General features: G+C 52.3%; 1 protein-coding gene across 8 annotated transcripts in view; it reads left to right on the top strand.

Annotated features, from left to right (window-relative positions):
* Nucleotides 1-23,827, top strand: part of TNS1 (tensin 1) — a 219,627-nt gene that overhangs the window by 155,381 nt on the left and 40,419 nt on the right. For 6 of the 8 annotated variants that reach the window (XM_044937778.2, XM_025278227.3, XM_044937781.2 and 3 more), the window contains 2 exons: nt 12,601-14,193; nt 21,732-21,818. In XM_044937778.2, the coding sequence (XP_044793713.2) occupies nt 12,601-14,193; nt 21,732-21,818 (1,680 nt within the window). The remainder of the gene's footprint in view (nt 1-12,600; nt 14,194-21,731; nt 21,819-23,827) is intronic. The other 2 variants (XM_044937779.2, XM_006046388.4) reach the window with 1 other exon arrangement.

Below are 23,827 nucleotides of genomic sequence, written 5' to 3'. Positions count from 1 at the left end.
AATACTCTCTGAGATACTCATTTTATAAAGAAACTGAAACTCAAAAAATTAAGTAATTGGCCCAGGGCTGCACTAAGCTAGTTAAGTATAGTGTCTGTGTTTAAGCCAGTGTCTACCTGATCCCTAAGCCTGTGTTCTTAGTTGCTGTGTTCCTGGAAGATGCTGAAGTGAGACAAATCAGAAGGGCTGGGTTTAATTTTAGGTTGCATTACTAAAGGCATGTGTTCCAGAAGTTAGGAGGTGATAGTGGTGCCTCTCATAGGTCACATGGGTTGTCCCTTGCTTCAGAGTGATAAAAAACCTCTGGTAGCAAGTGCTCAGGTGATGAGGAGAAGCAGAGGGAGGTAGGGCAGACTCAGGGGCTTTGGGGGCAGGAGTAGGGGAGGATTGTCTGTCAAAGGAGAGACTCAGGATGTGCACATCCCATTCAGTGTCTGAAGCTCTCGTGTGCAAAGATTTGGCTTGTCTGAGCCACCCCATTGGGTACCACAAACTTAGTGGAAAAGTTAAGGAGCTAAAATCTATCTGTTAGAGCCACCTCATGATGCAATGGGCTTTGAGGGGTAGATAGTAAGATCCTTATAACTGAAAACAGTTTGGTATAGCTAGGACCTTTTTTTTTTTTGCGGCGGGGGGCGGCGGTGGGGGCGGGGAGGTGGTGGTGGTGGTCCAAACTTGTCTGCCTTGCATTCTCAACTGGAGAGTGTCTTACAATTCCAATTCCCAGGCCCTACCCCTGACAATGGGCTTCCCTGGTGGCTCAGATGGTAAAGAATCTGCCTACAATGCGGGAGACCTGGGTTTGATCCCTGGGAAGATCCCCTGGAGAAAGGCATGGCAACCCACTGCAGTATTCTTGCCCAGAGAATCCCATGGACAGAGGAGCCTGGTGGGCTACAGTCCATGGAGTTGCAAAGAGTTGGACACGACTGAATGACTTTCACTTTCACCTTCACCCCTGACAATTCGGCCTCTGGAGGTATGGGGTGGAGCCAGGAAGTCAAGGTTTTCACAAAACTCCCCAGAAGGCTTCTGGTGCAGTTAGTCCCTGGGTGGTAGCAGGGAACCATCGGATCGGATTGCTACTCACAAGAGATTGTTGTATGATGATGTTTCCAAAGTATGGTATATGGGCCAGACTGGTAATTATATATGAAATTATTTTAGGTGTATTTATTTTAATGCATATTAGAGGAGGAAGTATATAGCTTTTGCAAATCTGTGATATCATGGGTATTGATGCCTCAAACTACTTGAAGTTACATTTATTTTCAAAATTTTACAAAATCTTATAAAATGATACTATTGATGGGGTTCAAGTGTGCAGATAAAGGTGAAGGGTGTATGCAAATAAAATCTAAGTTAACACTGTTGTGGGGCAGGGATGAGAAAGAGGGTGGACTGGTTGACTATAATCCTTTCAAGAGCCTAGTTTGTCCATTAGTTCTAGAAGGTTCTATGGAGATAAGCAGGATAATTACAGTAGTTTGTCCAAATTGTCATCTGACAACTGTGCTGAGGAGACTGGAAATCCTTCTGCCCCCCCCCGTTTGGAGCCTGGGGCATGAAACCCCTCTTCTCTCGTCCTCATTCTTGATGATTTCTATGAAGTCTTTGTCACTGGGCTCCTCAGTGAAGATGCTGTTAGGATAGGGCTGGGGCCAGAGTACAGGGCACTGTTTTTGTTCTTCCACTTATTTTCCTTCTTTACTCTCAGCTCTTGCTGCCAGGGGTTTTTATCACTCTGAAGCAAGAGACAACTCATGCGGGCTCTCTGACCTATGAGGGGCACCACAGGCCTGTCACCTCCCGGTTTCTGGAAAACATGCCTTTAGTAATACAACCAGTGCAGCCAGTGATGCTGACAACGGGGAGGGGACTAGGGATGAGCTGTATGCTCTGAAAAGGGAGAAGTAAATGGCCTGCATCTGTTATGGCACTCCCTCCCGGGCCTGCAGTGCCTGACCTGGCAGTGAAGGGTCTGGGCATCAACATGGGGAGGCTGTAGAAGCACTTTAGGATGGCAAACTCACCAGGGCTCTGGCAAGGAGACACCAGGCCCTGCAGCCCCCACTGGCCTGCTGCAAATCCCTGGCCTGTGGGAGTGGGGTTGGTACATTCAGTTGATGTGCAGAGAAGAGGTGGGCTTTGGCATCCTGTGTCAGGGACTGCTGGTACTTTTAAAGGCACACCAGGACAGTGGTGGGGACTTTGGGGAGCCCCTTTGGCTTTTGAGGGGGCTGTTTTGGGTCTGGGTGCCTGGGTGTGAGGGGAGATGTTACTGATTATTCCAGAAAGTTATCCTTTCTGCCATTCGTGGTGGTCACAGGTGGGAACAAACTGAATATGAATGATCAGTCACCTGGAGGCCTCTCAGGTGGACTGTCAGATCAGCATCCTTGATCAGACATCCACTGACCTTCCCGAAGTCAGGTTTCAGTGGTCGTGGTTCCTGGGCTAGAAGCCAAAGCTTTGCACTGAGAACCTCACTTTGGTGCTCCCTTCCCCTCCCATCAGCCTGCCTGTGTGATACCCCAGTCCCTCCATTCAGGCTCCGTGGTCACCCCTGGGAAATCCAGGAGCTCATGGGTTTTTTCCCCTTTTATAAGCCAAGGAAGTGTCCTGGCTCCTAGACTCTGCCCTGTGGAGGTGGGGGGACGGGTGGGATGGAGGGGGAGAAAGGAAAAAAAGACTTCCACCTTATTGTTCAGCAGCTGGAAAATTGTTGTCATCTGTTCTGCCTTTCATTTGCTGAGAATGGGAAAAAAAATGTGGAAAAATTTGGGGAAATAAATCTCAATACCCTCGTAGGAACTCTCACCCTTCCCTCTACCTCACATCCCAGCCGTTTTGCTTCCACTTCTTCTCTGGGTCCTGGGGCCACAGTGGATTTGGGACTGGGGCTTGTCGGGGTGGTACTGGGGCCATGCTGGGCTGTGCTGGTCAGGAGTGGGCTGGGGCCACTGCTGGACTAGGATGGAACCAGGGCTGGAGCTGGGCTGGCCCGGCCACTTCTCACTCCGTGTGGAGGGCTTGGGAAGCCACTGTGATGTCATTCGAGAGCTGCATAGCTACAGGATGATAAGTGAAGCCCTGGGGACCCAGCTGGCTGAAATTACAGACAGAGTTTTATCCCACTGGCTTCCTACAAGCCAGAGTGAGGCAGAGCTGAGCGGAGAGGGGGAGAGAGCGAGTGAGAGCTGGAGGGAGGGAGTGTGCGTGTGTGTGTGTGTGTGTGTATGGGCAGGCAGGCGGCACTTGCTCCTCCCACCCCTGACAGTCCGAGGGAGCCTGAGTAGGACACAGACCGGGTGGCGGTGCTGGGAGCTGCAGCCATGGAGGAATTATTTGAAACTTGAGGGAAGAGGGGGCACTTCAGAGCACGTCTTTTCCCTTCCCTCGCTCCCTCTGTCCAGAGGGTAAGTGTCTGCTGGGCAGGTGTTTCTCCTGTGTGGCTCCCTGCTGGACCTGGGGAGAGGGTGGTGGGCAGCTTCTGGGTGCAGGGGCCGGGGTCTGCTCTGGACCTGATCTGGGGAAGGGCGTGTGGCTCTGTGGGGCTGTGGCCAGCAGTGTGCTGCCTTTGGGAGCAGATGGAGCCGACCTGGCCACCTCCCTCCTGGACTTGCTGCCCTGGGACACGGAGGAGCTGCCGCCTCAAATCTGAGGGGTGGCTGCATATGTAGGAGGGGGGGCAGTGTATCTGAGCCAGCCTCACTCTTTGGGGTAATGGTTCATGGTAGAAGAGGATGGGGTGGGCAGAGGGCATGTGGTGGAGGCATTGACTAGCCCCTGAAGCATTCCCACTTACTCAGGACAACACCCCCAACTCCCCAGGTCTGTGACCTGAACTTTGTGGAACCCTCCCCACCCCAGGGCTGACCATTCCCCCGCTGGCCTCCTGTGGGCTGACATTCATGGCTTTCTCCCAACTTTGCCAGGACTCTTGGCGGCTCGACAGTCCCCCTGGCCAGAGATCTGATCTGTGAGTGTCCAGGCGGGTGCCCTGGTCTGGCAGAGAGGGACCTGGGTCGCTGTGGGCTTGGGAGCTATTTTTACTGTCCGGAGTGTGCCTGTGATAGCTGCTGCCTGGACAGGCCGAGGGCGGGGAGTGGGAGTGCCAGGCTCTGCCCCTACTGCCTGGCGTGGGAGCTGAAGGCCAGGCTGGAGTCAGGAGGCTGGTCCTGCAAGTTCACATTTACCTCGCGGGAGTGGGCGGGCCTGTGACGGGGCAGGTCACTCACTCTGCAGGCCGGGTCCCTCGGGTCTGAAGTAAAGGCCACCAGGAGGTTTCCTGTCCCTGCTCCCTCTCTCTGGAGGAATTCAAGTTAAGATGGTATCTGTGTAAAGAGTGTGGGTCCTTCCTGAGGAGGACCTGGGGACAAGTCTATCATCACCGCTTGACCAAGCCCCATGTCTTATATGGTGAGGCTCTTAGGCCGTAGTCAAAGCTGTAGAGTACCCCCTGCCCCCCCAGGCTCCTCTGGCCATCTTCACCTTGAAGCGCCATCAGGGGGAAGAGCACTCAATTTGGAGGCAGGCAGGCAGGCGAGTCTGTATGCCCTCTGCTCTGGGTGACCTTGGGGGTTTCCCAGAGCCTGTGGAACAAATGAGGGGCTGGGCAATGGATTAACTGAGCCTTCGAGGCCCTTCAGCTCTCCAGATCTCCTGGATTTTAAAACGCTGTCTTGGCTCAGCCGACTTGCTTGGTCCCTCTCAGACCTCCGTTCCGCTGCCTCTGAGCGCTGGCTGGGAGCCGTGGGGCAGTAGCCGCGGGTGGGAGGGGGGCTCTAGTTTCCATTTCTGCTTGAATGCTGGCTTTCTCCGTCTTCTGAGATTCGGATGGGACTGCGTTTGGACGCGGGGCTTAGCACCTTCCTCGTTCTTTCTTACCTCAGCAGATTGGTGGGTGGCAGCCAGTTGTGGATCCGCCCTGGGTCCACAGAGGCGGGTTTGGGGTGACCTTGGTGAGGTCCCTTGTGCAGGGAACAGAACCACATGTGAGAAAAGTGACAGAAACCCTGGGAAGAAGCTTGTTCTCTTCTCTCCACTCTCGGAAAGTGCAGTAGGTTCCCTGTGAGTGCTGCTAAGCGAGAAGAAAGACAGGTGTCTGTTTGGCTGCCTGGACTCATCTGTCCCTACCCCCAGTGCTTGTCTCTGTGGCCCCCGTGGACTCTTCCCGGGGTGAACCTGCGTCCCTCGGGCTGCACCTGTCGCCTGCCCTCTTTGTCTCTCAGAGGCCGTGCCTCCTCTCTGTGGTTCCCCTCCAGAGACTTGGAACTTCTCTTCAGCCCCTAATTCTGAAGCTCTTCAGATCCCCCGAGGAAGCCCATTCCCATGTAGGAAAGTTCCAGAACTCTCTGCGAGCTGTTTTGAACAAAGGGTGACCTCAGGCCCTGGCTGGCTCTGAGGAGTTGTGTGTATGTCAGGGTGGGGTGGGGTGGGGAGGGGGAGTGGTCAGCATGGGTGGAGGCCGGCGCTGTCACAGAAGGGCCGCAGGAGGCCACACTTGAGCCACGGGGCTGAGGTTTCCCACAGCCCTCTCCATCGCTGGCCCTTCCTCACTCCCACACCTGCCCTGGGGCGGCTGCAGCTCGGCGTGTTGCTCTGGGCTGGGCTCCTTCTCAGGCTCCTGCTGCTAGAAGGTTTGCCTTTTCTGCATGTCCTCTCGTTTCTCCTGAATGGAGCCCGGTGTTCCCCACAGAAGTCCAGATGCTGGGGGTAGACCCCCAGAAGCAGCACCCTAACTGTTATAGGCATATGTCTTAATTTAAGAAGCGTGTGTGGACTCTGAGGTGTCCATCCCCCTCCTGAAATGAGGTGCATAGTTTGTATTTGTGTGTTTTTTGGGGGGTAATTCATCAGATACCCCCAGGGGTTCTTGATTAAGAAAGTGAATGTCCACTGGACAGGGCTGGAGTGTGACTGAGGAGTCCAGTGAGGGATCCTGTGGGGTGGGCTCTGGCTCAGCCAATTTGCAGGGACCTCCATGGGCGCAGCCTATGCTACCAGTTCTGTAGAACACCCTTCTCATATTTTTGCGGCAATGTGTCTCTTCCCGTTCAGGGAAGCTTGGGGTCCACCTTGAATCCGTAATTTTCTACTTCTCTGGGTAGCAGTGGAAGAAGAGCATCTCAGTGGCTTACAGGGGTATATAAAACTTTAATGTCATGCATTGGTTGTTCAGATGGTAAAGAATCTGCCTGCAATGCAGGGGACCCAGATTCAATCCCTGGGTCAGAAAGATCCCTTGGAGGAGTGAATGGCTACCCACTCTAGTATTCTTGCCTGGAGAATTCCATGGACAGAGGAGCCTGGTGGGCTATAGTCCATGGGGTCACAAAGTGACAGACAGGATTGAGTGTCTGAGCATGAATGTCCTGCAAGAAGCACTGATGGAACCTCTAACGTGTACCAGACCCTGCACTCTGTAGGGCCATCCTGTATAGCTATGTGAGTTGTGCATTGAATTATGTGCCTTCTTCACATACACCACGTTATGAATCATACTGTCTGGGAACTAGGTACCGGAGGATTGAGGGAAAGAGGTAAAGGCCTTCCTCAAGGAGTTTAGTGGGGAAAACAAACATGGGCAATAATATTGACCGTCTGGTGTGACCAGTGTTACAGTTATGGGAACAGGGCAATGGGAATTTAAAAAGTTTATCTGGGTCTGGAGGACTGTAGGAAAGGGGGAAGGCCGAGGGAGGCTTCCCAGAGAGGTTCAAACTGAGTCTCCAGGAGGAAGAAGAGGTTTGCCAGGGAGGTTGACAGTTGTGGGAGCAGGGTAGGGAAGGGACTTTTAGGAGAGCGAACAGCATGTTCGAGGCGCAAGGTGGGAAAGAGCATATAAATAGTAAGAGTAGAGTAGGGCGTGGTTGGAGTATCGAGGACAGTGAAGATGAGGCTTCAAAAGGCAGGCAGGGGCCAGATGATAAAAGGTCTGCATGTGTGAGGAGGGAGGGGGATTGGGCCTTACTTTGTGGGCGATGAGAGGTGTAAAATGGAGACAAGAGAGGTTAGTGTGCCTGGAGGTTTCAGGCCCAGCTCAAGGTGCTCAGTTCCTGAATCTTGTCACTCTGCAAACCTACCAGTAAGCCTCTGAATCTTCACCTGATGGGCTGGGAGGCCAGGCTCCGCATGGTTTAAGTGGTTGAGTTGGCTGAGTTAGCTATCAAGGTGGGGGTCTTCCTTCTGGGTGATGGGTGTTTTTGGTGCAGGGGTGAGGAGTGAGGGGCTGCTTTTCCTCTGCTTTTTCTACAGAATCACATCCCTCTGGCCTCCCTGGTACCCTTCTTCTGGCATTCACATGCCGCTTCTCAATAGCCCCAGCCCTAGTCCCAACCCACCTTCTCCTGTAGCTGGGGAAGAGGTTGTAGCTAAAGGGTTAACATGCCCAGAACTTGCTCCCCTGGCTACCTCCTAGCCAAGCCTCAGTGTTTGTCAGAGCTCACCTACCTCCCTGACACACATGGTTTTTGATGCCTCATTCCCACGTTTAAAGTGCTGAGAGTCCTCTCGGCTTGCTGGGGCCCCCGCCTGCCTCTAAACCGCCTGTGTCTGGGGTGGGCACGTGCCCCTTCCTGTTGGCAGCGCATTGATTTTCCTCCACGTTGGTTGGTCATCACTGCTCTGGGTAATGTCTTTTAATGAATTGTTCGTCTGCTGGATGTGGACCCAAAGGACTTCTTATCATGAAGGGCCCCATCCTGAAGACCTTAATAAATCACTCATGGTGCACAGCAGGCTTGCTGTGGGACACGGAGGGGATCTCTCCTCGCTGAACCACTTTCCTGCAGTCCACTAGGCTGGCACCCTTTGTTTTTCCTGGTTGGCCTGTCTGCGCTGACATCTAAACAAATGACCTCTCCCCACTTGACATTAGTGAGAGAAGCGAAGGTCCTTAACCTCAGGGCTCAAAACGCTGGCCACCTGGGTCAAGGTTACTCAAGAGGTGACCCAGAAGCTGCTGGGAGCTAGTTTAAATGCTGATTCTTGGTCCTACCCTAGATCTATGAGTAAAAATCTTTGGAGATAAGGCCCTGGAATCTACGTCGTTGTTGTTGTGTTTTTTTTTTTAAAACAATCCTCGGAGGAGATTCTTATGAAAATCAGACAACTGTCCAAACTCTTTTATCACCTTAGCATCCTTGTTGATTTCTTTTGTTCCTTTTGAAACACAACAGATGGACGCATCTTTCGTTTCCAGGGGACTGGCCTGTTCTGTGCATCCAGCCCCGCTCGAACTCCCGCCGTTCACTGGAGGGAGCCTGGGGAGTAGGGAGTAGTCCATGTCCAGATCAGCTGGGGATTTTCCTCAGAGCTTTCCAGAAGCATGACACGCACATCTGAATTACGGCTGCCGTGGAATAGGGGCCCCTTGGTGCAGCCGAGCTCAGCGTTGAGGGTGGAGCCCAGGGCTTGGAGCAGCTGCTGGGAAGAACGAGGTGTGGTCAGACAAAACAAGCAGGGCCTGGAAGGGACTGTGGACTTCACTTCCCTAGAGAAGTGGGCAGGAAGTCCAGTCTGGTCTGGGCTGGGGACCTGGGAGATCTCCCCTCTCTGGGCTGCCCATACCTTGTGTTTCCCCCTTCTGCTCCATGGTCACCCATTTCAACACCCATGGGCCCATCCGTATCCCCTGTCCCCTCCCACTGCGGGTCCAACTCCCTCTCCTCTGAGATGCTTTTACCTGAGTTGGCCACGCCCATGACAGCTGCTGGGACTTGAAGATGCATCTGGTGGCTCCCTATCTTGAGAGTCTTGAAGCCAGCTTCCCTCACCACTCCAGTTCCCTCTCCTCCTCCCCCCCCCCCCCCATTTCACTCCTCCTCTTTGCTCTGGCCGCCTCTCTCTTTTGCCCTTCCTGCCTTAATAGATTGAAACCGACATGTTCCGGCTCCTTGTGGTCCTGGTAAATAGCTCTTAATGTGGCCGTGGTCGATGGGGCGAAGTGGGTGGTGAGTGTGTTGTGTGGCATGGGGGACGCGGGCCCTTTCCTTCATCTCTGATGGGAGCAGCAGGTGTTTGTGCCTCGTGGGACGTGCTGGTGGTGCACTAGGGTTTCAGTCGAACCCTCCTGGGGGCTGACAGACCTGGGATGGGCCCGGGTGTCCTCTCTTAATTTGAAAAGGAAGATGACCCATTGAAAGTGTAGAACAGCCTGGAGCGTGCTGCCAGCCCTGGGCGTCAGGAGCAGCCAGCCCCTTCTTTGAGGACAGAAATAGACATTTCCATTTGTGCTTAGCAAATAGGATTCAATTAAACAGCTTCTACTTCTTCGATTTTCTTACTAAGCCCCAGTGGCCTGGCAGTTATCCTGTTGTTGTTCCTGCAAACAGTAGCCCACACTGGGGTAGATGACATGACAGAAGAAGTTTAATATTGGCATTTTCAAAGTCGATGGAGAGTGGGGTTGGCCCAAATGGGCCAAGATATCGGGTAGTGGTGATCAGTGTGAATTCTCCCTTTCTGTCTTGGGAGATGCTTTCTTATCTGTCTTGCCAAAAACTCTTCTTTGGTGGAGCCTAGGGAGATCCTGGAGTGGGTATGCTTTTTCCTGGAAGGAAGGGACACTCAAGCCTGCACTGGTTTGCACCCAGGGGGTCTCGTTGCCTTCTGAGTGTAAATGGGAGGCCGTGGGACACCTCACCTTTCACTCCTCTCCCCGCTTCCTGGACTGTGTACACATGGACCTGGGAAATTAGGGGGTTTGGGGGATGGAAGAGATCTCTGGTCCAGGAGGAATACTCTGTCATCTCACAGTGTGGGCTGCAGAGTGGGGCCAGGGCTCAGGAAGGGGCCAGCAGCTTTCCTTTCCAGGTGAGAAGGAAGGACAGCTTTTCAGATTCCCAGTAAGTGGTGTGAGGGGCCCATCCTTGTGGGAACCTTCTCCTCCCCTGCCCCCACCCCTTCCCCACCAAGATCTGAGTGGATGAGAACCTTCTGTCTGTAATACTTTTCTCCTCTGGAAACAGCCAGCCGAGTCTCTGTTTTGTGAGTGTAGCACAGAGCCCGGTTCTTTGGAAGGACAGGGCACGAGGGGCAGCCTCTCAACTGCATTTCGGCCGGGTTAGGGATGATCCAGGGCTTCCTAGGTGGCTCAGCGGTAAAGAACCTGCCTGCCAATGCAGGAGACACGAGTTCATTCCCTGGGTCAGGAAGAGCCTCTGGAGGAGGAACTGGCAACCTGCTCCAGTGTTCTTGCCTAGAGAATCGCCTGGACAGAGGAGCCTGGCAGGCTGCAGTCTACGAGGTTGCAGAGTCGGACACAACTTAGCGACTAAACAACAACAACAGGGATGATGCTAGGCGAGTCGGGAGAGGCAACGTGTGCACAGCTGCGTCTCAGTAGCACTAAGGGCAGGCTGTCGGAGAATCGGACCTTTCTCTGCTGAAACCCCATGTTAGTTCAGACCAGTGCCATTCCCGTAAACCTTCGGCTGTGGCAGCACTCTGGCCCAGTGTCACTTGGGGCCTGCTGCTGGCTGAGGTCCCAAAGTCCCAGGGAGAACTGGGGGCAGAGAGATGCTTCTGGAGAGTTACGTGAACGGGCAGCGCCTCCAGCCCCCAGGGGTGTGTGTGCACGATGGGCCTCCTCGAGCATCTCAGTGCTGGTGCTTGGGTGACGTCATTTGGTTGGCCTGTGGTTTGTGTGTGTGTATGTTGATCAGGATGTTCCTGTTTTGTGGTCGTCTGATCGCTTGTTTTTGGCCGTGGGCTTCTGTAATGAGTGTTTATTTTTAGAGGTTGCCACTTCTGGCCTGAGAGCTAGTCCTTGGGCATGGTAGGAGCTTGTATTTTCTTAAATGTTTGTGGCTTTAAATTTAAGTACTTATTTTGGGGTTTTGCTGCTTTTTTGTGTGTTTTTTCCTAAGGGTGTGTTTGTGTGTGTGTGTGTGTGTGTGTGAGATATAACAGTGTAGAATAATAAAAAAGTTATGTGGTCTTCAAAATTCTGATTTACTTTTAATTTACTTTTATTTTAAATTTTAAATTAGTTCTGACTTAAAATCCCAGCTTTACCAGGTACTGCATGCATGCATGCTTAATTGTTCAGTTGTGTTGGACTCTTTGCACCCCCATGGACTGTAGCCACCAGGCTCCTCTGTCCATGGGGATTCTCCAGGTAAGAATACTGGAGTGGGTTGCCACGCCCTCCTCCAGGGGATCTTCCCAACCCAGGGATCGAACCTGCATTTCTTACGCCTCCTGCACTGCCAGGTGGGCTCTTTACTACTAGCACCAGCTGAGAAGCCCTGCCGGGTACTATGTTTCTGCAAACATGTGGTTTCACCTTTCCGAGTCTCAGTTTCTCCATCTTTAAAATAAGCTGTTATAACAGCCCCAATTCACAGGATTAGAAATAATGTATGTGCAAATGGAGCAAGGTGTTCCCTGCATGTTAGCTGTTAATATTAGCATTTGTGTGTTTGTATCCACACTCGCTCTTTCTGACTGGGGGTGCCTGTCTGGTGCACTCCACAAGTGCCTGTGTCTGGGGGTTTGATTTGGGTGATTTCTGGTGGGAGTGTGTGTCTCTGGACGTCTTTGTGTCTGGTTTTCTGCGTGTGACTGTTGGTGTCTGGGCTGGAGTCTCTGCAGTGTTTGGGAGGGGGCTTTCTTTTCTTGCCAGTTGAGGGCCTGCCTTGGAGTGGGGGAAGGGGAGGGGTGTGTGTGTGTGTGTGTGTGTGTGTGTGTGTGAAGGCTGGAAGCTGGGCTGCTGACTGTACAGGGTGTGAAATCACTGAGTTCCTCTGGGCGGGGAAGTTCTTCGCTCCTGAGTCAGCCCTTTGGCCTCCCGCCACCCAGCGCTCACTTTTTCCTTTCAGAGAAAGTATTGCTCACGGGGCCCCCAGAGTATCTGCAGACAAAATGACATAGGGGTCACCTCTCCCTGAAGAAGACCTCTGCCTTTGTGTTCTCCATCCCTAAGCTGTTCCCTCTACTCCTGGCCCCTGAAGCTCCTTTCCAGAACCCCCATGGGCCCTGGCATTCAGAGGGAAACTGTTCTAACACCAGTCCTGCTGGCTTTACTGAGCTCCAGCCTGGCCCAGCCCCTGCGGGTCTTTGGGAATAGAGTGCAATGCCAGAGCCAGGCTTTGAACTGGGGCATCTTGCCCCCAGGTCTCCTGACCAATCTGGGGCTCCACTGCCTGGCCCTGGCCCTGGGTGCTGGGGAGGCTCTTCTCAGAAGCTTTGGGAAGGGGTCCTTTTGTCCTTTCTGCCACTTTGGCTCTATCTCTGGGGGTTGAGAGGATTCCCTTTGGAGATGCTGAAGGTGGTACATGGTGGGGGCTACCCCTAGAGTCTGCCAGCCTGGCGGTGCCTGCCCAGGCTGGCCACACAGCCCCCATGTGACCCTCCTACTCCGTATAGGAGGGTTTAGTGGCTACCAGTGGGAGGGACCCCACCCAGCCTGGCCAGAGTCAGCGACCACCTCCCACTATGGCCATGACCCCAGTGGTATGTTCTGCTCTCAGCGGATTCCCTTTGGGGATCCAGGGAAGGGAAGCTCTCAGATGCTTTCCTTGGGAGAATGGAGGATGTCCCACCTCCCACTGACGTCTGCTCTCTGTCTCTCCTCTGGTCCCTCTCTTGTAGAGGTTGTGGGCCATACCCAGGGACCCCTGGACGGGAGCCTGTATGCCAAGGTGAAGAAGAAGGACTCCTTGCACGGCAGCACCGGGGCTGTCAACGCCACGCGGCCCGTGCTGTCAGCCACCCCCAATCACGTGGAGCACACCCTCTCCGTGAGCAGTGACTCGGGCAACTCCACAGCCTCCACCAAGACAGACAAGACCGATGAGCCTGCCCCCGGCCCCGCCAGTGCCCCTGCTGCCCTGAGTCCCGAGGAGAAGCGTGAGCTGGACCGCCTGCTCAGTGGCTTCGGCTTGGAGCGGGAGAAGCAAGGCGCCATGTACCACCCTCAGCATCTCCGGTCCCGCCCAGGGGGAGGCCCTGCTGCTCCTTCCTCTGGCCGCCACATCGTCCCGGCCCAGGTTCACGTCAACGGTGGGGCCTTAGCATCCGAGCGGGAGACAGACATCCTGGACGATGAGCTGCCCAACCAGGATGGGCACAGCGTGGGCAGCATGGGCACCCTGTCCTCCCTGGATGGAGTCACCAATACCAGTGAGGGTGGCTACCCGGAGGCCCTCTCCCCGCTGACCAACGGTCTGGACAGGCCCTACCCCATGGAACCTATGGTCAACGGCGGGGGCTACCCCTATGAGTCTGCCAGCCGGGCAGTGCCTGCCCAGGCTGGCCACACAGCCCCCATGAGACCCTCCTACTCCGCACAGGAGGGTTTAGCTGGCTACCAGCGGGAGGGACCCCACCCAGCCTGGCCGCAGTCAGCGACCACCTCCCACTATGGCCATGACCCCAACGGTATGTTTCGCTCTCAGTCCTTTCCTGAAACGGAGCCCCAGCTGCCCCCAGCTCCAGCCCGTGGTGGGAGCAGCCGGGAGGCTGTGCAGAGGGGCCTGAATTCCTGGCAGCAGCAGCAACAGCAGCAGCAGCAGCAGCAGCAGCAGCAGCCTCGCCCACCTCCTCGCCAACAGGAAAGAGCCCACTTGGAGAGCCTTGGGCTCAGCAGGCCCAGCCCCCAGCCACTAGCAGAGCCCCCCATGTCTGGCCTCCCCGAGTTCCCACGCGCAGCCTCCCAGAAGGAGATCGAGCAGTCCATCGAAGCCCTCAACATGCTGATGCTCGATTTGGAACCGGCCACGGCGGGCGCCCCCCTACACAAGTCCCAGAGCGTGCCTGGGGCCTGGCCAGGGGCTTCTCCGCTCTCTTCCCAGCCCTTCTCTGGCTCCTCTTGCCAGTCCCACCCACTGACCCAGTCCAGATCTGGCTACATCCCCAGTGGGCATTCCTTGGGAACCCCTGAGCCAGCCCCCCGGGCCCCCCTGGAGTCCGTTCCCACTGGCAGGCCTTACTCACCTTATGATTATCAGCCATGTCCAACTGGGCCCAACCAGAGTTACCATCCAAAAAGCCTGGCCACCTCCTCCTCGTCTTCCTTCCTTCCAACAACCCAGAGCTCTCTGGGGCCTCAGCAGCCCCCAGCCTCTCTCCCTGGCCTCACCACTCAGCCTCAGCTTCCACCAAAGGAGGTGACTTCAGACCCATCCCGAACTCCAGAGGAAGAACCATTGAACTTGGAAGGGCTGGTGGCCCACCGGGTGGCAGGTAAGAGCCTCAGGGGCTGTGAGTGCTGGGTGTCCCCTCTTTATTCCCTCCACACTTTCCCTCTTTGGTCTTGGTTGGCTTTGCTAGGGGGAGGTACAGCCATCATGCCTCAGTGAGTGCCATTTTGGCCTGGGGAAGAGGCTTTTAGGAACCTATGTGCCACCCATCCCTTCCTGCATTCTCTGCCTGTTAGACTCCAAGCCAGGCCTTGTGGTTCAAAGATCAGTGTCTCAGGAGTTTTCAATCTAGTGAGGAAAGAGGTACACAGACAGATTATTCTAACAGTGCAGTGTGTGCTACAACAGAGATGGGGACTAAAGCCCCAGAGCCTGGGAAAGGAAGGCTTACCACCTAGGACAATCAGGGAAAGCTTCCTGGAGGTGGTGACTCTGGGACTGGAGTACAGATTTTTCTAGGCAGAGATGAGATGCTGTCTGTAGCTACCTGTAGTGGAGAAGGTTGAAGGGAGGCCTCTGTGGACTCCAGTTCCTTTTTTGGCCCTCCCAGAGGCGTAACAATGTCTGAGAGGGTGCCCCAAAGCCATTGGACTCTATCTGAGTGTTTAACCCTAGTGGTCCTCTCAGGATATTTATGTCTCCAGGGAGGCCAAGATCCCCCTTCTTGTTCAGCTATCCTGCTAGTCCTTGCTTTAGGATCAGCTCTGTATCGGAAGCAGGCAGTGAGAAACATATCTCTCTTTCCTACCAGAGAATGGACTTATCTTTCTGGAGAGAGGAGAGAGAGTGGGGCAACCAGACAGGTTTACTGGGGAGATAAAGGCAAGAAATGGCAGAGTGTCCAGGCCATGTTGCAAGGAACAGGAAGGACCTGCCTTCACTTTGTCCTAAGCCTATAACCATTCCATGGGGATAGCTAAACTGGGTGGGAAATCCTATGAGCCGGCTTTGTCGTAGGGGTGAAGCCCAGGCAGGGGTGGACCAGAGCCTGGGGTGAGGGGAACCTTGGGCCAAGCCCCTCAGATGACAGGGTGGTAGGAGGTCAGAAGAGGAGCCTGGGCAGCTGAGTCTGCCTTCTGTCCCTTTTCCTAAATTTAGGGGAAGCTGAGTCACCATGCCAGCTGCAAGGAGGGAGACGCCCTTCTTGGGCGATGGACAGTTGGTTTAGGGAGGGAGCTGGGGCCAGGCCAGTTGGCTTTTGGGCTGAGTCCAGGATCTGGTGTGGGGAACATGGATGCCCTGCTTCTGTACTTCAGAGCAGAACACAGCCCCCAGTTCAACTATGGGTAACTTGAAATTGGCCATAATGGCAGTATTCACACTATGGAAATTGGCAGTCAAGGGCTTCACCTTCCCTGGAGATCTGGTCTAGCAACACATCATCAGCTTTACCTAAAGGTCAAAGGATAAGATGAGTACCCCTATAACCCGAGGGCCAAAATGCTCCATGGGGTCAGCTTTACCTAAAGGTCAAAGGATAAGATGAGTACCCCTATAACCCTAACCCCAAGGGATGGCCATCTCCTATTTTTGTCCACATCCGGGCCACTAAGATAAGGAATACTTGGCTTGTCAGTATAAACCATTTTATTCCTGGTTTTGTTGAAGGGGAAGGAATGGGCTTTCTCAATATTTTACATTATTGGGGTGGTGGCCTGAGGAATAGTGACACACCAATCTAATGATGGGCAGTATCCAAAGAAATTTACCCTGATTCTGTGACTGGACTGGTCTCAGGTGTCTCTAGAGGTAGAGATTTCAATGCATTTTGGAAATCAGATGTGGATCTTATCCTTAAAGAGTCTAGAGTTTAGTAAGGGGAAAAAAGAACTAGAACTTTAAAATGAAGTTATTTATAATAAGAGAAGAAGTATAAAGTATCTAAAGCGAGTAGGATGAGTTTCCTCCCCCTCCCAGAACCCTTCCGTGTAGCTCAAGAGGAAGCCATACTTTAGTGGCCCTAGAAGGATGTCCATCTTACAGTGGCTCTCCGCTCAGCCTTTCCTCTCCTACAAGTGTCTGAGGTCTTGCCTCTCAGCCTCCATATCCTGTAGCTGCTCAGCTTTTGGCTGCCAAGAAGTCATAGGGATGGAGGGATATTACTGGCACAGTATCTGTGTCCCCCAACCCTGCTGTCATCTCCTCCACCAACTCTGAGTGACTCCATCAGGAGAAGGGCTAAGATGTATAGAAGGGACAGTTATATTTGGTCCCTAGGGCTTCAGAAGGTCTCTATGGTCCGTGCCCACTCGTGACCAGTATTTCTTATGTCAGCAGATCTTGCTTGCACAACTTCTTCAGTAGCCCTTCAGGATATCTGCAGTGCTTGTTGTAGATAAAGATGCACCTGCAGGATTAATTTGTAAAACAGTCTAGGAGCCAAAGGATAGACTTTCAGCACTACCTCTTTCTTCTCATTCTGTATTCTTCTGCAAGGAGCTGGAGTATAAGCTTCCACATGAGTAACCTAGGAAGCTCAGATCTGAGCAGAACCTCTATATGGTCATGAATATGATCTAGTTTCTTCTGGCCGTTCACCCTCAGGTCTGCCTGTTCCTCCTTGGCTGTCCTCTGTACTTCAATTCTGTGTCCTTGGTTCATGCCACTGTGATCCAACTACTACTTATGTCTTATTTCAGCTTAGCTCTCAGAGAATGTCAGAGTAGTTTTCTTAACTTGATAAAGAGTAGATACCAGGAGCCTGAAGCACATATCACACTTTCTTGTGAAACATTAGAAGCATTCCCATTACACCAGGAATAAAATAAAGATGATTGTTATCACCGCTATCATTTAACATTGTATTGGCTATCCTAGCCAGTGCAATAAGAAACGAAAAAGAAGTAAGAGTCAGAGTTGTTGAGTCCAATCAAGTTTTCATATGATCCAGATTCTGTGCCTGGACTGATCTCAGGTGTCTCTAAAGGTAGAGGTTTCAATGCATGTTGGAAATCAAATGTGGATCTTATCCTTAAGGAGTCTAGAGTTTAGTAAAGGGAAAGAGAACTAGACCTTTAAAATGAAGTTATTTGCAATAAGAGAAATATGAAGAAAAGTTCTGTGGGAATGAAGAAAAAAGAAAGATCACTATCAGGTAGAGAGACTGGGGAGGCTCTGTGTTGAGTATATATTTTAAACAGAGCCTTGGAAGATAGGAGTTTGAAATGGGTGAGATTATTGGAAAAGGAAGGCTCATAATGAAGCTAGGAAGGCATAGGATGTGTTTGAAGAATGGAGTGGATTGAGAGCAGATAGGCTGTGTAGTAGAGAGTCAAGAAAGGAGCCTGGGGCTTTCGTCTGGTTGGTTTTAAATGTCAGACAGAGAAGCTTGAATCTTAGCCAGTGGAAGTGAAGGAAGCCATTACTGTGTTTTAGGAAAGGATGCCATGGTCAGAGCTGTAGTTTAGGGAGATGTATCTGGTGGGTCTGGGGAGGAAGGATACAAAAGGGGAGAGACTTTGAGCTGGGAGATGCTAGGAGCTTATTGGCTAACCTAGGTGATGGGGATTGAACTAGGGTGCTGACCATGGAAATGAAAAAGAAGAGCTGGGGGCAGGGATGCTGTAGTGGGATGAGAACCAATGCATCTACAAGTTGATTGGGTGTAGTAAGTGAAGAGGAGGGAGAGATCAAAGATAATTCTGAGGCTCCATAAATAGAAACAGAATGATTGTTCTGTTAACAAGCCAGAAGTTAGGAGGAGGAGCAGTTTGGTGTAAGATGAAGATCTCAGTATACTTATGTTGAATTTGAGTGACAGTGGAGGCTCCAGATAGAGATGTATGGAAAGCAATTGGACATCTGGAGTTGGACCTGAAAGAGTGGAAAGAGCTATAGATTTGGGAGTCATCCTCGCAAAGATGAAGGTTAACGCTTTGGGCATGGATGAAATCTCTCTATATCAGAAGGCATGGAGAGAAAAGAACTTAGAATGAAATGGCTGTGAAGGAATGGAAGCCATGCAGGGCCTTGAGAACGAATGTTCTGGGCAGGGAGAAGACACTGAGACAGTGGGTCATCATAGAAGTCAGAATCGTAAAGGGTTCCCACGAGGTTAACAGCGTCACTGTGGAGCAATCACGAAGAGGAAGACTCGGGAAAACTCACTGGGCTTGCCAGTTAGGTGGCCTCAGGGGTTTCAAAGGCGTATTTTCAGTAGAGTGGTGGTGACGGAAGTCAGACTGAGGGATTGAGGAGTGAGAGATGAGAGAGTGCAGACAGTACATCATCTATTCTTTTGAATGGTTTTGTGATAAAAGGGAAGAGGGTGGTAGCTAAAGAGGGTAGCAAGATACTGAGAGCTTCTTTGTGTGAATATAGAAGCCATGAGAGTTTTTAGAGGTGGAAGAGAGAGAGGTTGAGTACGGGGGAAGAGTGAGAAGAGAAAGATATAAGCAAGTGAGAAAGAAACTGATAGAGCAGGTCTCTTTACGTGAACCATGAACTTCCTGATGTTCAAGCTGGTTTTAGAAAAGGCAGAGAAACCAGGGATCAAATTGCCAACATCCGCTGGATCATGGAAAAAGCAAGAGAGTTCCAGAAAAACATCTATTTCTGCTTTATTGACTATGCCAAAGCCTTTGACTGTGTGGATCACAAACTGTGGAAAATTCTTCTAGAGATGGGAATACCAGACCACCTGACCTGCCTCTTGAGAAATTTGTATGCAGGTCAGGAAGCAACAGTTAGAACTGGACATGGAACAACAGACTGGTTCCAAATAGGAAAAGGAGTACGTCAAGGCTGTATATTGTCACCCTGCTTATTTAACTTGTATGCAGAGTACATCATGAGAAACGCTGGGCTGGAAGAAACACAAGCTGGAATCAAGATTGCCGGGAGAAATCTCAATAACCTCAGATATGCAGATGATACCACCCTTATGGCAGAAAGTGAAGAGGAACTCAAAAGCCTCTTGATGAACGTGAAAGTGGAGAGTGAAAAAGTTGGCTTAAAGCTCAACATTCAGAAAACGAAGATCATGGCATTTGGTCCCATCACTTCATGGGAAATAGATGGGGAAACAGTAGAAACAGTGTCAGACTATTTTTTTGGGCTCCAAAATCACTGCAGATGGTGACTGCAGCCATGAAATTAAAAGACGCTTACTCCTTGGAAGGAAAGTTATGACCAACCTAGATAGCATATTGAAAAGCAGAGACATTACTTTGCCAACAAAGGTCCGTCTAGTCAAGGCTATGGTTTTTCCTGTGGTCATGTATGGATGTGAGAGTTGGACTGTGAAGAAGGCTGAGCGCCGAAGAATTGAAGCTTTTGAACTGTGGTGTTGGAGAAGACTCTTGAGAGTCCCTTGGACTGCAAGGAGATCTAACCAGTCCATTCTGAAGGAGATCGGCCCTGGGATTTCTTTGGAAGGAATGATGCTAAAGCTGAAACTCCAGTACTTTGGCCACCTCATGTGAAGAGTTGACTCATGGGAAAAGACTCTGATGCTGGGAGGGATTGGGGGCAGGAGGAGAAGGGGACAACAGAGGATGAGATAGCTGGATGGCATCACTGCTCAATGGACATGAGTCTGAGTGAACTCTGGGAGTTGGTGATGGACAGAGAGGCCTGGCGAGCTGTGATTCATGGGGTCGCAAAGAGTCGGACACGACTGAGCGACTGAACTGAACTGAACTGAACTGAGGCTTAGGAGTAGATACCTGGGTAGATAATTTAGGCTCAACTAGGCGGTAAGGTAGGGGTTTCCCAGGTGGCACAATTGGTAAAGAATCTGTGTGCCAGCTCAGGAGATGCAAGAGATGTGGGTTCACTCTCTGGGTCAGGAAGATCCTCTGGAGTAGGAAATGGCAACCCACTCCAGTATTCTTGCCTGGAGAATTCCGTGGACAGAGGAGCCTGGTGGGCTACAGCCCATGGGATTGAAAAGAATCAGATACAATTGAGCACACATCTGAGCAGAGGAGGCAAGGTACCTCTTCATGAAATAAGCATAGAGAATGGATACACCTATAGTCAACTATTGGTGTCAACTTTTGAGAGCTTGAATTAAGACTCAGTTTTTATATTTCATCATGGGAAAAGGAGACAAGATCAAGGCCCATTCTGTCATTCACTCAACAAGTGCTCCTTGTTTGTGCTACATGTTAGCCTAGGTAGGCTCTGGAGAAATGGTGGTAAACAAAAAAGATAAAGATTTTTTTTTTTAAGAGGTAGAAATGGACAATAAACCAATAAGCAAATACACATGTAATTTGTCAGGTGGATGATAAGTGCCATAGAGATAAAGCAGTGAAGTGTCAGTGAAGGGTAAAGGGTGGTGGTGGGGTAGTTGGATGATCAGGGGAAAAGCTTTGTTGGGTAGGGAGGGAATGTGCCAGAGGAAATAGCAAGTGCAAAGCTTCCTGAGAGAAGGGAAAGTCAAGGTTTCTGGCTTGAGCAACTAAAGGATGGAGTGGCTCTTCTTTCAGATGGAGAAGAATGTGGGAAGAGCAGTCTTAGAGGTGATATCAGAAGTGTGATTTTGGCCACATTACGTTTGAGATGCCCATGAGGTGTTTAAGACGGTTGGATGTATGAGTCAGGAGTTTATGGGGGAGAGATTGGAGCTTAGGAATGTGGGAGATATCAGTCTGTGATGTCATGTGAAGTAAGAAACTGCATGATCTTACCAAGGGGGTGAGCACAGACAGAGGGGAGGTTCTAGGATTGAGTTCTGGAGCATTGAGACATGAGGAGGAACCAGTAAAAACAAACAAACTGATATGGAGCAGCTTTCGAAGTAGAGAAAACTCAAAAGGTATGGCTCTCTGGAAGCCAGAAAGAAGTGATACTGGCCACTGTGCAGCCCCTGGGGTGTGAGATGGATTGGAGTCAGATGGGTTGAAGAAAAAGACATGCCAGGTCCTTACAGTGCATCCAGGCAGGCTCATCTTAAGGACTTTTCAGTGGTGCCCAGCAGTTTGGGGCAGGAGTTGAAGTGGTTCCTAAGTGGCTCCCATGAAAGAGGATTACTAAGGAGTGTGTGATGGAAGAATAAAAGGCCGAGGAATGCCCTGATGCTTGGGGAGATGACCCTTGGACTGAGACTGGCAGGGTCACTGATGAATCCAGGGGGTGGGAGATGACCATGAGGGGAGAGAGGTCCTGGAACGGGGACGTGCTGACCATGAGGGTGGATGAGATGTGGAGCCAAAGGATTGAAATCTCCTGGTCCCAGGCTGGCACCTTCCTGCTCCATGCTGGGGTTAGGAAAGAGAGAGATGAGTGGTGTCCTACTGGACCGCAGAACGTCCACCTGTCCTTTGGAGAAGTGAGACCCCAGATCCACCCTCTCTTCTTGTCTGACATCCTGCCTACCTTCTTCAAGTGTGTGGCCAGATTCTAGACTCAAACACCAACTAATATTGATTTTTTTCTTTGTTTTTGTTTTGTTTTCGTCTTGTTAAATGCCTCGTCCCTGGCGTTCTTCATGTGTTCCATGTCCATCTGTCCCCTGTGCCATGGGCGTGTTTCCTTCCTTGCCTGGTGTCCTCCTCTCCCCACCTCCCTCGTTCCCCCCCTCACCGCACGCTGCTTGCCTCCCCCCTGCCGGCTCCCCGGGGTGGGGGTGGGCAGCGTACAATGCCAGGCTGCAGGGCACTGGGCAGAGAGTTAGCTCCTGGCACCCTCCTCTCCACCGGCTCCGATCTTCCTCTCTCTCTGGTTGGTTCCTCTCCCTCTTCCCTCCTTTTATGACTCACCCTAACTCCCCTTTCCTCTCTCTTCCCTTCCAGACTTTGCCTACTTTCTTCCACCTCCTCATTTCCCATCTCCTCCTCATTTTTCCTCCTTTCCCTCTTCTGTTCTCTCCTTTCCATCTCTTTCTTCTCTTTGCCTCCGCTTCTTTTCTCACTGCCTCCCTCCTCTGTCCTTGCTCCCTTCTCCCTCCCTTCTCTCTGCATGAGTGAGTGCTCCCACTTCTGCATGGACACGGCCTGATGCTTCCAGCCTTGGCCTTCCCTGCTGGGAACAGGGTCTGGGATGACTGGACCAACTTTCAGGCTCCTTGTGGGCATGCAGGTCTTTGCAACAAGGGTGCTCAGCGAGAGTTCGGGACAGCCCAGCTCTCCAGCCGCCTTGGCTCTTAGATCACCCAGGCTGTCCTGGCCAGAGCCTCTGCAGGAGCCAGGCCATGCTCAGTATGGACCAGCGGGCACAAGACACAGAGTGGTGCCCTGGCACCTGCTGCTCTGTCTATTCTGGAGTACAGCACTCGATGGGGCAGGGCATCCCCCTCTGACTCATCCTGAATCTCTGACCCCAGGACCCATGGGCAAGAGTCAGAAGCCCCGGGTGTGGTCCTGGCTCTGCCTGTGACCACCTCTGTGACACTCCTGGGCAAGTCTCTGAATTGCTCAGAGCTCACTCTCCCAGCATGACAAATGGAGGACTGTAGCCTGGCCATGTGCCTTTAGCTTGGTGACTTGATGTACTCCAATATGGTGGCCCTTCTATCCAGAGTCACACTGCTCTATTTGAGAATGATGTGGTCCACTGGCATCCTCCATCCCAGCTGGACATCTAAGCCCTTAGGCTTTTAGTTCTGGGGAGGGAATCCCCTCATTCTATCCCTGGGGCTCCTTGGAAGCCAGAAGCCCAGGTCAGGGAGATGACGGTGTGCACGGGTTTATCCCATGCCGTGGCCTTAAGCAGCTCTGGGAAAAGGCTTAGGAGGTGAAGGGAGCTGTTGACTCCCAGTGGCCATATCTGGTGCTTTCAGGGCCCTCCTTCTCCCAGTCCATGGACAACAGGGAGATGGCTCGAGCAGAAAGGCTCCCTGTCCGCTTCCTCTTCTGTCCTTCCATCTTCTTCTTGGCCCAGTGGTGGGGAGTGCAGTGTCCAGCTGGGCCTGGGGTTTGGGGGACTTCTGGGGGTGGGCCTGTCCTGAGGGGAGCTGGCATGGCTTGCCCTGGGGCTGTTAGCTAGTGTGATTGCCGTGTGGCTTTCTGGTGCCCTGGCCCCAGCAGGTGGCCTCCCGGATCCCCTTGCTTCCGGAGCCCCAGACAAGCAGTCGGACACCCAGCCCTGCCACCTGGAGCTGAGGAATCCAGTCTTTTGGAAAATGGAAGGCTGGAGAGAAGAGCTGGGTCTGTGAGGGTGGAAGCGGCCAGTCGGGGGGTTGTAGAGGAGGCATGTGATGAAGCCTGGCACAAGGACATTTGTCCACGGACGCTGGGGTGGTGGGCAGCCATGCTGTATCTGTGAGTCAGGTGTATTGATGTGTGTTAGGGCGACAGCCTCTAGAACTGTGTGTGTGTGTGTGTGTGTGAGATGAAGGAGATTCTTAACCTCAGGTCCAGGCCACTTTAGGGGAGCCTTGGAGCCGGCTGTCCCCTAAGCACAGCACCATCCTGGGGGAGCAAGTGAGGGCCCCGGGAGATTGAGCTGCTCCAGCGCCCTACGCCCTGCTCTTCAGGTCTGGTGGCCAATGTGGAGGCCCCGGGCTGAGGTGACTGCTGTCCTCCAGGAGGTGGGGAAGGTGTGATGCCCAGAGTGTGTGAGCAGCCCTTGGAGGACAACACATGGCTTCTTGTGTAGAGTGTCACTATTCCAAAGGCCGCTTTCTGGCTGCTCCTTTGTGCTGCTGGGCTTAGAAGGCTGGACTCACCAGCTTTGCTGGGAAGACTTTGCAGAGTTCCTGGGCTGCCTGTCTTCCCCCCCACTTTCTTCAT

Source organism: Bubalus bubalis, chromosome 2, assembly GCF_019923935.1.
Source record: "Bubalus bubalis isolate 160015118507 breed Murrah chromosome 2, NDDB_SH_1, whole genome shotgun sequence".
In the NCBI taxonomy this organism is placed as follows: Eukaryota; Metazoa; Chordata; class Mammalia; order Artiodactyla; family Bovidae; genus Bubalus; species Bubalus bubalis.
This window is presented reverse-complemented; position numbering and strand designations above follow the sequence as displayed.